Raw genomic sequence first — 15114 nt, 5'->3', positions numbered from 1 at the left:
AGAGACAGCAGAAGATGTCAGAAACTATCTGGCCATCAGTATTTTCTATAGTCTTGCCCACTACAAAGCATCACCTTGTCTGTATCCCATACAGGGCTCTTCACCACCCCCATGTAGCACTGATGAAAGCCAAACACCTCTCTTGAGGTGCTTGGGAGTAGACATCAGACCTGTGTGACTGGAGCTGGCTGTGGTCCTTGTCCTGGCTGACCACTACACCTCTTCCTCATGTGGGTACGGCTCACAGCTCACAGTCCAGTCAACTTTAAACCTTTGGCCAAACTTGGCACATAGAACTTTTGTGGTATGTCACTATAACACATTTTCCAAAACTTGAACATCTCTTGATCCTGTTTTCTGGAATTTTTCTTACATTCCAGCACCTTTTCCAAAATACTTCATTACCAGCCTGTCAGATCACGTGTACAGTTGTCCTAGCTCCCTCACCCCTCTCAGACACTCTGTTCATGCGTTCGGGGATTTCACTGGTTGCCCCAAATACTGCATTGGATTAGGACTTTTAATCAACCTTTTATCAGCTTCCTTTTACGTTGACTTCACACCCAGATGCAATAAAACCGCCTTGACTTTCATAACTTCAAGCCCAATTACAACTTCCACACCAAGCATGGAGTCATTAACAAGAAGGAAGTCTTTAAATTGCTTTAGAAGCCAGCTCATGCTAGTTTTTGAATTAGCTCTTCATGTACTCCTGGAAACCGGTTTGAGAACTAGGATGGGCAGTGGCAGGCAAGGGACCGATACAGCTAAAGAAAGAGCATGAGCCACTTCAGAAGATATGTTCCAAGTTCCTCCCCAGGTCTTTTGCCTTTTATTCTCCAATTCAGGTATTACATTTGCACTGGTTTCTACCAGGATTGTGCATGCACCTTGACATGTTCACAGAAGTTCCACAATACAGAGTTTCACAACTGGGACAGGTCCCTACAATCAGGACAGCAGGGTGACAAAACAGTTTCTGGAGAATTTCCCACTGAATAGGATGGAGAGAACATAATTACCACATCGTAGCACTACAATGCCTTATAAACATAGAGTAGACTAGATTCATTTACCACAAAAATCACAGAAAGTAACTGATCGAAGAATATCTCTTTTATGTAAAATATACATTTGTAGGATATAATTTTAATACAGCTTTTATACTTATTGATGTTGGGTCTGCAACATTGAATTTTAAAAAAAAAAACCCCAAAAAAACCCCAAAAGAAACCCCAAAATAGTCTTGCTGCCAGAATTTTATTTCCCATAATACTTATAGATTGAGGTAACAATGAAAGAAGACTGTGTGCTGTGGACAAAGTCAGTGATGTTTGTCTGTAGTCACATTTCTGTTATCAAAGTGAAAAGTAAACTTAAGACTTGGCATGTACACTAGAATTCATACAAATATAGGTCATGGCAAACTGAGAAAGCAAGGTCTTATGCAATCCTACTCTGTTCATAGTTGTGACCTTTGCAAAATATACCATTATTATGACAGAAGTCAAGACAGATGTAGTTTACATCACTATCATTATTAAGTGTGTGTCTTTGCATGATCCACAGCACAAGTTACTGCAGGAACCAGGAAGAATACACACAGGGGTGTGGGTCATTGCATGGAGCCTTAGCAACGATGACTTGAATTCAGCTTTCCTTGATATAGATAAAAACTGATATTCCATGCACACAAGTTTTATTTACAGCTGATTCATCAACAGTGACTAGTCACCCCTTCCTCTGGCAGCAGTAATTACGAACAGTCTTTAATCTTCTTTAACAAGCTCTACTTCCCTTGTGAAGTCTCAGCGACCTCCTCAAGGCGCGAGTTGTTTATCAGGGCCCATTCAGCAGCAGCAGTCTCTTTCCAGTACAGTCCTTGGTATGGCTAAATTCCATTGTCCCTTTTTCAGCAGTCAAAAATCCATGATAAATTCTGTACAACACTGTAGTTAATATAACAGCAGCACCAGATATTATATTAATTCCTTTGCTAAAAGCTGTTTGCAATTATCTCTCTATTGACAATATTTTACCAAAACTAAATCAATGTACATCTCTAAATATCAGAAATGTATACTTTGATAAATACATTATTGTACAAGAATTCTGACATGCAGGTCATGCTATTGGGTTAGGCTATATATACAGAAGAACATGTTACATGGTCAAGAATAAGTTATATTTCTTTTCCTACCAAAAAAAAAAAAAAACCCAAACAAAAAACATGACAATCAGGGATTATTCAACAATCTCAAGGATCTCTTAAGATTTGGGTTATTATGGTCTTCCCCATGTAGTTATAAAACTCTAGGGTAATTTTTCCTCACCAGCCCAGAATGTAAAATCTGCCATTGCATTTTTCCTGTGTCATAAACAGAGGTCAATATTGAATGAAAAAGCCACTAGAGGAGATACAGTTTAAAAACTGTAATGAATTCTGGTTGCTAGGAGGAAGATTGATGCAATCGGCAACCGGTCAGTACTGTAAAGCCGCTACTAAATCCCACTTGAAAAATCTTCAGAGTGCTCACATGAGTAAGTCTAGATGATACTAGCTTGCACTTGAAAAAATATATATTTGTATCTATACACATAAGTATAGTCCATATGAAAAAAAATAAGAGAAAAGGAGAAAAATGTCCTTAGTTAACCTTAAAAGAAGGGGGCATTTTTACAGTATCTCTGTGCTTTATGGAGACAGATGGAGAATACAGTAGACAGGTTGCAAAACAGACAGACAAACAACATATAGGACAAAGCACCTCAAAAAACACTGACTGGAGAAATTTTTGAAGCTCATGAGCCAGAGGTATAAGGCTGGTCAAAAACCTGACTTGAGAACTACTACCCTCTTACGATGGTACAAAAAAAGCCCCCAATAATCTTCTCGATTTTACTTGGTACTCAGCCTCTGAAAATGTTGAAGAACCCTGGAGTAGAGAAATAACTACAGTACCAAGCAGCACTTGCTAGCTTAAAATTGCAAGTCTGGATGGCGTTTACCTTTCTTGCATGTTTTGTGCCTTCCCCAAGCCATTAAGAAAGAGATCTGGCTTCTGCTTGCGTGTAACCAGTAATGACAACCTCTTTGCAGTTATCTGTGTGCAAACAACCGGAGACATTCAGAACTCTGATACAGCAATCCAGTACCAAAGTAAGTTAATCACAAAATAAAGCCATTTATAAACAAGTAGATTGCTAAAAAAAATAAGGAAAAAGGTTAAACAAAGAGAAACAATCCCACATGCAGACCAGTTTATCAGTGCTTTCATTTCAGCGGGATGGTACAATGCAAAAACAGACATCCAGAGCCCTCTGTGGTCTCCACAATTGGCAACACTGCTTGTCAGGTGATGGAGACAGGATGGTCCATGCAAATGGGCAGACCCAAGTCACATTGTGCGCAACCACAACACGATTCCAGACATCTTCAGAATGGATCAGAGTCACAAGAAATGGAGGTTCGATGGAGTGACTGATAATTAGTTGGAAGCACATTATTTTAAGTAAATCTCCCTGAAAATATGCTTATTTATTGAGTATACTGGCCAACAGCATCCACTACCTGCCCTTTTATTGCCACAGGAAAGTAGGACAATAGAGTAGATAAAAGGAGAAGCGCTACCTTAGGTAATCTTTAGAAGCCAAGATAAAAATCTCCAGCTACCCAAGTAGCATTTCATACTACTGACAGTTATATCATGCAGGAGTTATACCATATACTGTGGAGCCTATGGTTAATGCTACATTTATTTCCCATATGTGGTAAACAGTTTTTGAGTTAATACTATGTAGCCGATTGATGCCATCTGGTTTACAAGATGGAAGGGATGGGAGACCGAGAGCGTCTTAGAGGACAAGGTGAGCTGTAGGGTGATGTTACTGGAGACAGTCGCAGAGCATTGCCTGTCAAGCCAGCTATGTTGTTTAAGCTTCGAGATTTTTCATAGCCTTGTATGAGAAAATGCACAGACATCAGTTGAATTCAGCCAAAAAAATAGACAAAGACAAACAATACAATGTAATGTAACCCAAGGAACTATCTGGGACTCAGGGGGAATCTGCCTGCAAAAGAACTCAGTGCTGAGAAACATTACTGCCAACATATATTGATAAATAAAATTATTTACAAATGAATGCAGCTATTCTTTCCCAGAAAATTAAACAGACCGACACGCAAGGGGTCTGACCTGCTCTTCCACCTCTCCTCTTGCACTCGGTGCCACTCTGTTGGCTTCAGCAGGGTTGCACAGAGTGTAAGACAAAGGGTCCCAACAGGGTTACTGAGTGAGCTGTCTGGCTAAGCATAATCAAAAACCCATTAAGGCAGACTATAAAACCTGTTAGAAGTATATAATCTTTGCTACTAAACCCAATTCCTAATAAGGGAAGATTTTTCTTTAAAAAGAAATGAAACAAAAAACAGATAAAAGTGCACACAGTATCTGTAAATCACTTCTGAAGAGCATTGAATCCTGCTATGGGAAAGATGCTCCATCTTCAGAAATATTCACTCTTAGACTTTGAGTCTAATATAAAAGTATAGTAAGATAGCAGAGGTTGACATATTTGCAAATGCCTCCTGATTGGCAAATTTAAAATGCCGTATTTGTGCTCATCCTCCAGCTGACTCAAATGAGGTAAACGCTATTCATCCACATAAGCAAATAGTAAATAATTAATCACTAAACGAGGCAACCACATAGTGCTTCACAATTTGGGGGGAACATTGCACTTGCAGACCTTTCTGTGAGCTCTAGCTACCTACTTTTCACTACATACAGATTGCTTTCACCATGTAGAGGCGATTCTGTAAATCATTGGCAAAGCGTTGCTCACTGTCTTTGTGCTCGAGCATTTTCAGTGACAACTGAGCAATCCTGCTTACGAAGGGAAGGATCAGCCCATCAAGCCAGAGGGACATATCAGAAAGGAAATACAGTGAAGATGAAGCCGAATGGGACTTTGCTCCTCCAGTACAGAGAGAGATGCTTCACTGCAAGCATGAGAACTTCCATTGATTTCAGTGGCACTACTCACTTCCTTGAAGACAAGTATGCGTCTAAGCGCTTGTCAGGTGAAGACATTCAGGTATAAATTGCTTACAGTGAACTACTGAGACTTTTCCCACAGAAACTATAAAATGTCAATGACAGTACAGCTAAACGTTACACAGGATGTCACCAGGCTTCTTTTTTTCTCACTGAAACACTTAGTGGCTCCAATTCCAGATCTCCAGATAACAGACAGATAGCAGATGGTTATTAGCATCTTCAGGAAAAAAGGTATCTTAGGTCCTCCCTTAATGACAATTAACATATTTCTTACCTACTGAGAATTACATACTGTAAAACTATACTTAAAGCTAATGTATAAGCTTATGTCTGCTACAACTTTGTACAATGTTACCTCCAGATTGCAAGGGCAGGCTAGACTGTGATGCTTCACAGACTTCTGATACATTTCAAAAACAGCCTCCAGTTTCTGAGTTTCTATCAGTATTTACACAGATCAGAAAGAAGCACGTTTGAAAGAGGAATAGAAGGGAAGCACAATGCCAGTGTATATATTTAACCTCCCCAGTAAACATAAAGTTTACAAAAAAATAATCAAAAGAATCATGTAGCTTTTATTTTTTTACACAGAAACTAGGAAACTATTAAAAAAAATATTTTCCCTGCTACTTTTCTGATGATAAAAGCAAAGAACTGATACAGGAAGATGGTAAAGATGATAAAGAAAACAGGAACTCCTAAAAAATGAAAACCAGATACACAAGATGAATAGAGATAGAGGCATGATTCAAAATTGGCGCTTTCCAAGTTATTTCAGTGGGTTTTGGATCAGCTCTAAATCAGCATCATATCATGGAAATAATGTGCTAATGTAAAAAAGCTCAGAATAAATGATCATCAAACATAACCAAGAAACAATCAGAGAATGAACCAAACAAGAAGGATGTACTAAGAAAGAAGAGGGAAAAGAAAAAAAAAAGTAACAGACTTGATATGTGAATTAAATTCAAGTATTCAAAACCCCTTGGATGCTAGTTGAAGATGTTTTCTGTTTATGAGCTAACTTCCCTACTATGTATAAAATCAACATCAAAGCCAGTGTCCGAAATATTTCAGCCTAGACTAAGGTTGTCATCAGACCCAGTCAAAGAGCAGATTTCTCACTGAGAAACTGTCAGTTCTGAGCCAAGTCCCTTTTTTCTAGTAAAAGCTATGAAACACTTTTCTCTTGAATCTGGATTTTTAAATGAAAATGCTCATGTGGTCTCAGTATAAAATATGTCTCTAGTAGCTAACGGGGAACTTCTTTTTTTATTTCTGATCCGTTCTAATTATGGCTACTGCCAAGTGAACAGCACCCAAATGTTTATCCTAACACTTTTAAAAGAAGTCAAGAACCTTATCTTGCAAGATGCCATGGCAATCTGCCTTACTCAAGTGTTCCTGAGCTCCTCAGCAGACTGGACCCTTACCAGTAGATATACTGTCGATCATCCCAGTTGTTAAGAAGAAATTGGGAGATACACACTCAGTGGAAAAGGTCCCAAATCTGTGCAAAACCATCTTTGCTATGAAGTCCCATTTAATCTAAACATTATATATAGGAATATGTAAAACACAGGAGCATAGAGACACTCATATTCTTCACAAATACCATGTACACTGGATTCTGGTTGCATACCTGCCTTCACAGGTTCAATCCATTGAGGACATGCTTTTGAAATGTAAAAAGAGCATTTGCAGAACAGCACAAGGGAAGTTCTGTAGCGACAGCCATGTTTGCTGTACACACAGCAGGTTTCAAAAAAAAGATAAAATTGGGGGGGGGGGAGGTGGGGGGCAGAAAAATCTCAGCCAAAAATGTTTGTCCAGTGCCACATGGCTACTGCAAATGACCTCTGAGGTGAAGAACTGCACATCAGCACTCAGGAATGTGAAACCTCCTGGAATGGTACAATATATGAAGGAATCAGAGCAATTCCTTTCTAAGGAAACAGCAGGACTACCACTGGTATTGATGATTTTGGGTCTAAGCCTTGAGGTTAGGTTTCTGGGAGCAGCCAGCTATGGCTAAGGGATAATCCCACCAGCAGTCAGTCGCTTGGGTGATACGTATGACAGCAGCAGGTTTTGCAAACTCTGCCTGGGGAACTCAGTCCTCCTGAACAGTGAGTAATCAGATTTGAAGAGGCTGAATAATCAGAAAGGTATTTTTAGCACCTTGTAAGATCAAGTGTTGTTTATTGTTGTTGAATTCCGGTTGGGATTGACAATCACCTTTTAGTATTAGTGGTGCACTACAAAGAGGAAGCATTTTGTGGCATTATAAACTCAAACTTCTAGTTGAAAGAACTGTGAATAGCATCTCCTACAATATGCTTTGTTGTGTTCAGAACAAAAACGCTGCTTGCTTCTGACATTTCAACTTTTAAAGTGTAATTTATTCAGCTGTGATTCTTGCTAAGTTATTAAGTGCGGACCAAAGTTATCAAATAATTAATTTGTCTTTTAGAGTGACAAATGGTGGTATTGAGTGATGAGTGGTTGGATGAGCAAGGTCTGAATTGCAGGCTTTTCCATTAAAGGTAACAGACAAATGAGACACAAGTGAAATGAGGGTCCGACATCAAGCACATTTTGTGAAGACTAAAGGAGGTGAGTGTTTCTAAAAGGAAAACAGGAAAAAAATGACCAGGAATGAAGAAAAAAGATACATTGTGAGTACAGTCTTTCCTCTAAGAGCATTGTGCACAACATTTTACTCTAAGCTTGCTTTTCACAAGCACATTGCTGAGTAACCTTTTACAATCTAATGAAAGAAATCCATACCTTTCCTGATCCCTCCATCAGTAGCACACGTGTAATCACCTGTTGTCAGTAGGAAACATGTTCCCCCTCTTCTGTTTTTGTCTCTGGTACTAGAGCGTCTGATGGGAGGGAGCCTTTCACCAGGTGAGAGTGGCTGCTCACTTCCTGCACTGTCTTCACCTGATAACACTGGTTAAAGCACCATGCCCATTTACAGACAATAATGAATGAGGAAATGAGACATCACACAGAGCTTATGCTGAATGCCGGATATTCCCATCACTCAAAATAGTTATAAGGTAAATCATTAGAAGAAAACAAGATTGCAATTCACCATTAATCAGCACAAAATGGCAAAAAAAAGTATATTTGTTTTATTCAAGAGCAAATGATCTTTTGACTTTTTCTTTTTTGAAGTTCTACTAAGTGAACATAAAATGAAAAATAATAAATCAAGGCTCAGTCAGTTGCCTGTTATGGACTGTAACTTTTCGGAATACAGTCAGCCTTGGATATTTCAAACAAGTATTTACTATTTTTGGTATCCTTTTGACTAAACAAGAGGATAGCAACATTAATAACTTTTTCTTAGCACATATCGTTTAGCATTTTTTAAAGACAACCCCTCCCCAGGAGGGTTAAATTTTCAACATTTGGCACTAAAAACAATTAGCTTTCTATACTCCAAATAGCTTTCATTTCTATACTTGCACTGCTAGATTATCATAAGTGCCCAACATTAGATGCTGTCTTTGGTCTGTGTAGCTTATTTTGTCAAACAGCGGAACTCTTACCTCTCCTGATTTGGCACTCCCAAAGGACTCTCTTTGAAAATTATCTACTATTTCAGATTCAGGCCACACTTCAGGAAAGAAAATCTCTGCTCAGTACAGCACATAACAGGTAATGGGCACGTTGTCGACTTCAGCTTTACCTTTGCATCTAAACCTGAGCATGTGTTTCTCAGAACTGGTAGTGCAAAGGGCTATTTTCATTCTTGAAGTTTTGCACAGAATTCCTAGGGGTTCCACTAGCATCCTCCACCAGAAATGAAGCTTACAGTGCACGACGTGAGTGGTGGCAGTACTGAAGAGGAAGTTAACGCTTTTAAATGGGTCCTTCCTGCATATCTGCTTTCTCTCTAACTTCAAGGATTATAACACCTTGTAAATAAAGTTCCAGACACAGAAAAGTGTCTCTTTGCTCTGATCACACCGAGCCACCTCCATTCTGGGATACCTTCAGTAGGATCTGATGGCATGAAGAAGCTGTTAGCATTAACAGTTTAAAGATGCTGCCTGAAAGCAGGTATCAGTCAAAGCACTGTAAAACTAACTATATTCCACCCACAGTGGGAGTCCTTTCAGGGCTTCCATCCTCTTAAATATATTTAGGATGTTCAAAAAGCTGTGTTAACTTTGTGAATGTTCACTCAGAGACTGAAATCGAGCTTCTTTGAACATTAATGCTATTCAGTAACAGAGCAACAGACCAAAGACGGGTATTGTTCAGAGACAGATCTTCCAGACTCTTCTTTTTAAAAAATAAATTTCAATTACTGAATGACACCAGTCATGGGTGGTTTTGCCATTATTATTCTTTAGCAGCTTTCCAACAGGAGTCTACTGACTGGTGTGCGAGCTTTGTAATCAGATCATTCTTGGTTTAAGAATAAATATATTTGAGAAACAAACAAAAAAAATCCTTGCTGCTAAAAAATTGTTTTAATTATATGGAGAGATAAAATTTACTCTTTAATTTGAAGAGATATGGAATATAGGGCAGTGGCTTGGAGGGGCAGAGCCTATCACTTGATATGCATTTTCACAGCAATTAACACAAAATAGTCTTTATCCATCATTTGGAACTCTAACAAATAAGGTAATATAAATCATAAAAATCAACACTAATAATGATGATGTTGCTAGGGGCTGTCATTTCCATTTTTCTTGACAAACTTTACATCAGCTATGCTATTATCATTCAATTAATAGTAAATATCATGCAATGTCTCATCTAACACAGACGAAGGAAGCTTTTCTAGCCAGGGAAGCAGAATGCCAAATGGAAAGAAAGCTAGAAAGAGAATTTCTTCTTATTTCCTTTGAGTGCTGGGCTTTTGATGTAAAGCACCTGCTCCTTTTAAATGACTGCTCCTTTGTAGGATCTTGCTTAACAGGCCACGATGTGGCACAGGCAAAGCTGACACAAGAGACAGACACTGAGGCAAAACACCATGGAGTCCAACAGGGTGGGACACGGTGGCTGCTCAAATAGTCACAGTCATGCAGAAAAACAAGAAACATCCATACGACGCAACAAACAACAGGCAAAAGAAAAGGTTGATATCATCAGCAGGAAAGCATTCTCAACAGAGCAAGCAAAACTGTATAGACCAGCTACATAGAGGTTTGGGAACATCACTATACCTATTTTTTCCTCTATGAGACTGACACACGCAAACACTGGAGGGGAGAAGGGTAGGAGCTATGTCTTCTCCTGGCAGAAAGACTGGCTGCTTTCTGACCCCTACCAAGCATACTGGTCTATAAAGTGTTTTCATAGGACATGCATTTCTAGTGGGGTCCTACCTGATGATCTGTTGTGCTCCATCAGCTGGTTGTCCTTTCCCAGACAGATGTCCCCCTGTGTGCTATTGCAGGCCATGTTCAAGTCTGTCTTGCAAAAGGTGGGTGAGCTGGCTTGAGGAGCAGGAGGGATGTGCTTCTTCCGCTTCCTCGGCAATTTCTGCTTTGCCATGGCCAAGGAGTAGTACATCCCAAAATTGTTAACGATCACAGGCACGGGCATGGCTATGGTGAGCACCCCCGCCAGCGCACACAGGGCTCCCACCAGCATGCCTGACCAAGTCCGCGGATACATATCCCCGTACCCCAGGGTGGTCATGGTGACTACAGCCCACCAGAAGCCGATAGGGATATTTTTGAACTGTGTGTGCTCACTCGCTGATGGGTCATTAGGCTGGGCTCCCACCCGCTCTGCGTAGTAGATCATGGTGGCAAATATCAAAACACCGAGTGCCAGGAATATTATCAGCAGCAAAAATTCGTTGGTGCTGGCTCGCAGAGTGTGCCCCAGCACCCTGAGTCCCACAAAGTGCCGGGTGAGCTTGAAGATTCGCAGGATCCTCACAAACCTTACCACCCTGAGGAAACCAAGCACGTCCTTAGCAGCTTTGGAGGACAGCCCACTCAGGCCCACTTCTAGGTAAAAGGGTAGGATGGCCACAAAGTCAATGATATTCAAGAGGTTTTTGACGAATTCAAGTTTGTTGGGGGAAAAAATAACGCGTACTAAAAATTCAAATGTAAACCACACCACACAGACTCCTTCCACATACGTCAGGGCAGGATCTGTCTCAATTTCATACTGTAGCACAGTTTCTGTCCCGTTGATGACTGGCTCGGTTTTGTTTATAATAGTATTGAAAGCCTCGTGTGTCTCCAGGCAAAAGGTTGTGATTGAAACTAGGATGAAGAATAAAGATGCAAAGGCGATGAACTGAAACAAAAAGAGGGAAAAAGAGACATCAGAACCAAACAGCTCTTCACATTATTACTCACAGTGTCAGTGTTCATTCTAAATCTTTTATGGATTCAACCACAAATGTTTTACAAATTCATATGCATAAAGCTTTGCATCTAGGCCAGGGGAGACAACTCTCATGCGTAGGCCAGGAATCCTGGAGCAGGAAAAGCCTTGACTTTGACACCATGACAAGCTGCAACTCATTCAGAAAGTGGCAACTGATTCCTCAATCTGTGCTAAATCATCTGAATACCATTCAGTTGTCAAGGTACCTTACAAACCCATACACACCAACCACAGAAGTGGTTGTTAAGGACTTAAAAAACATTTACTGCCTCATCTTCAACTCAGCCGTCACAGTGAAGCATTGAAGAAAAGAAAATATCCAGGACAGGATCTTACAAAAATTACCACTGAGCCAGACAGCTAGAAGGAGGGATACACTTTCTTACACCCAGTAAAACACACCAAATTAGAAGGTGTTTTGAATGCAACTGTTCGTTTGCTACAATTGTTAAATTATTATAAGCAGGAGTACATCACCACTGTGTTAGCACTCCAACAGCAATAACATGGTGCATGAATAGACAATGTGTTTAAATGCCTCCCTGAGCCAGGAAATGACTGGTGGAATTTCTAAAATTTCTAACATTTTATCAAGGCTTTTGTTATTCTAAATTTTCAGCTTAACAGACATTTTACAGCCAGTATTATCCTGGAGAAAATTTTTCCAAGACTTTAAGACTTCTGAAGGTGTTAGGGGCCCAAAGAGATAAAAAGATGCCTAAAGAAGTTTTCAGAAATATCTAGTGCCGATGTGCTTCCTTACATATCTCACAGCTTGAAATTGTACCACGGCATGGTAGCAAGAAAGAAGTATTTCTTTCAAAATGGCAGCAAATGACTAACCATATTGGCTTTGGATTTTTATAAATTTAAACTGTCACTTGCTAGTAATACAAAAATATGATAGGGATCTGGAGGCAGACTCTTCATCCATTTCATATTATTTATTTTAGTAAATAAGAATAATGTACTTTATGTTTCCCTTTATATTACTTACAAATTTCTCAGAGAATTTTACTGTTAATCCCCAATCTGAAACTGAGTACCTTAAAGAAGCCCAGCAAGGAGAAATCAAAGATTATATCCTCTACAACCAGACTGCTGGAAAAGGCAGCTGAAGAGTCCAGGTCCCAGTGGTTCAGTCAAGAGAAAAAACAGCAGCAAGATGCTGGCATGTTATCACACCAAAATCTTGAATGTCATTGGAAAAAAATCTAGTTACAAAGGAGACAGAACAGAAGCCATAAGCAAAAATGACTCTGTTCTGTCACTTTAACCAGGCTGCAACACTGCAGCAGAACTGATTTTGTGTGCTTGGGTATCAATCACCAAATTTAATATTAGCACACAGATTTAGTATTGTGTACCACAGGAGTTCATTTGGACTGGTACAATACTGAATGGTTGCATTTTTCTAACACAGAACATTAGTTAGACAACCAAATGTTGCCTCTACAACAAAAGAGAGAATTGCTTTTATTCCAAGAAAGGAGTTTAGATTTATAATGCAGGCCTGGCAAATTTATTATACTCAGACTCATAAGATATATCGATCTATCAAAACCTCTCATATATCTACCTATATCAGAGATTTGCACCTTGTTTATGGCTTTCTTTCCTCAATCAATGAAACAAAGTTATTACACCAAGCCCCTCAATTACAAACGGTCTAAATCTGTTATCTTTCAGAAAGGACTGACTCAGTGACTGAACTGAACACTTTTCATCCAGTCCAAACTTCGAATCACAAGCTAAGCAAACAATCTTACACTGTCTGGCTGATTTTTACTGAGCAGGCTTTTCTGGCTTTGTCTTAACTACAGAACTGCTGCGTGTTCATAGCTCATTTCTTCCTGGCACCTGACACCAACATACACCAAAATGCTTCAAGCTTGTGTGAAACAACTCGAGTCAGCAAATACAACCAGATTTATATTACCTGAGCGAATTAATCTCAGGAGAGCTTTCATGAAATCTCTCTAGCACAGACACTGAATTTATCAGACTCTAAGCTACCTGTGGGCTAAGAATATCCCTTGGGATGCTCTAGACCATCCTCCAGAATCTTTCTGCATGGTGAAGGAGGTAAAAAGCAAACAAATTTGTGGAGTGGAGGATCACTGAAGCTAATTCAGCACTGTAGTTTGGAGTCTGGGTGAGAACTTTTAATAGATAAAATATTGGGCAACCTCTAACGGCAACGGTTTGATGATTTCAGGCAACTGTGAGCATTTTTTTTGTCTGAAAAGAACAGAAAATTACATTCAACTTAGCCAAACTTAAATTTACTATTAACTCAGGTATAATAAGGATTAAAAATGCATTCAGCTGTGCCTTGAATCTAACAGTATGTAACTACTTGGCACCTGTTTCTGGGCTGTGTTTCAGAAAGGGACTCCATTCTAGTTCAGGTCCCTCTAAAAAGATGCCAAATACCAAGAGATGAACTGCGGATAGAACTGCCTGACAAGCTATTTATTACTGTTTTGCTCAGCATTGGCACTGTGAAAAGCCTCGGTGCACTTTGCACTTGGCAAAGCAGCTCGAAATTTTTAACTGTGCACCTACATTCCATGGCACTTTATTATCCCTAAAGGAAAAAGACATTATTTTCAAAACCTGCTGAGTATCCTGCTCTTTTATCCTAAAGACAATCATCTTTCAGAGTGTGGAACAAACAAAGGCAAGGAAAAAATATTAATCTGGTGACTGATTTCTTGTCAATCCTGCAATTTCCATTCATAGCAATGTAAAATTAGCAAAGACCCTCATTCCTTTTATCTCTTGTTGCTTTTTGTTCTAAACTGCAAACTCCTTGGATCAGGACATTCTGAACAGAGCACAGCACCTAGTAGGGGTGCTGTGTTACATAACAAGCAATGTATTGAAAAGACTCTGCCATGTTTCATAAACAGTTGTAATGATAGAAATTAAATTGTCATGTGCTATCCTCACTTTATGCTATCCTTGTGCTTCCTCCTAATTCCATCTTCTCTCCTTTTGAAGGTAATGAGCCTCTAAAAACACATCCATTTTTGTTTATTGGGTCAAGGACCACATTGCGTACAAAGTCAGTACAGATCCAAACTCCCAGATTCTCTGGTGGATGGGGCCAACCAAATTATCTTCCTCAATCCTGCCAGTGTCCACAATAACTGGGGTACACTCACAGCTTCTGGGTTGGTTTTTTTTTTGGGTTTTTTTTTTTATGAAACATAAATCTAAAAGGAGCTATCCTGATCTTAATTTCAGAAAGGTCACAGGAAGACAAAATTTCTTGTTCAAATCATTAACAACAATTCACTCTGAGAAGTTCTAACAACTTGTTTTGGCTACTTAACAAGGCAAATTCACCCTTGGTATACAGCAAAAATTCTTCATCAACTCCCTTTTTTAAGCAAACCATTGTGCCCCAAGAACATGGCTTGAAACTGGAAAGAAAAGTTTAAGAAAAATTTTTAAATAAGATCCAAATAATCACAATCCTTTTCTCATTTCTTAAAAGTAAAAAAAAAAAAAAAAAAAAAAAAAAAAGTAGTTGCTTCTCATTTATTTCAATGCATTAAATTACCTTTCTTCATTTTGGATTTCTTTTTTTTCCCCAATGGACAATGCCTTTCTAAGAAAGAGAATGGTTGTACAGACACTCAAGTCACTCCAGGGCCACCAA

General features: G+C 39.2%; 1 protein-coding gene across 6 annotated transcripts in view; it reads right to left on the bottom strand.

Annotated features, from left to right (window-relative positions):
• Positions 1-1839: 1839 nt before the first annotated feature.
• Positions 1840-15114, bottom strand: part of KCNC2 (potassium voltage-gated channel subfamily C member 2) — a gene marked incomplete at both ends in the record, with an annotated part of 104494 nt that continues 91219 nt past the window's right edge. Inside the window, 4 exons of one of the 6 annotated variants that reach the window (XM_084267786.1) lie at positions 3821-3957; positions 7851-8018; positions 9963-10094; positions 10421-11351. In XM_084267786.1, coding sequence (XP_084123912.1) covers positions 3821-3957; positions 7851-8018; positions 9963-10094; positions 10421-11351 — 1368 coding nt within the window. Of the gene's footprint in view, positions 1950-3042; positions 3105-3820; positions 3958-7850; positions 8019-9962; positions 10095-10420; positions 11352-15114 lie in introns of those variants that run through there. The other 5 variants (XM_084267788.1, XM_084267790.1, XM_084267787.1 and 2 more) reach the window with 5 other exon arrangements.

This window comes from Gallinula chloropus (assembly GCF_964237585.1).
Source record: "Gallinula chloropus genome assembly, chromosome: 1".
Classification (NCBI taxonomy): Eukaryota; Metazoa; Chordata; class Aves; order Gruiformes; family Rallidae; genus Gallinula; species Gallinula chloropus.
This window is presented reverse-complemented; position numbering and strand designations above follow the sequence as displayed.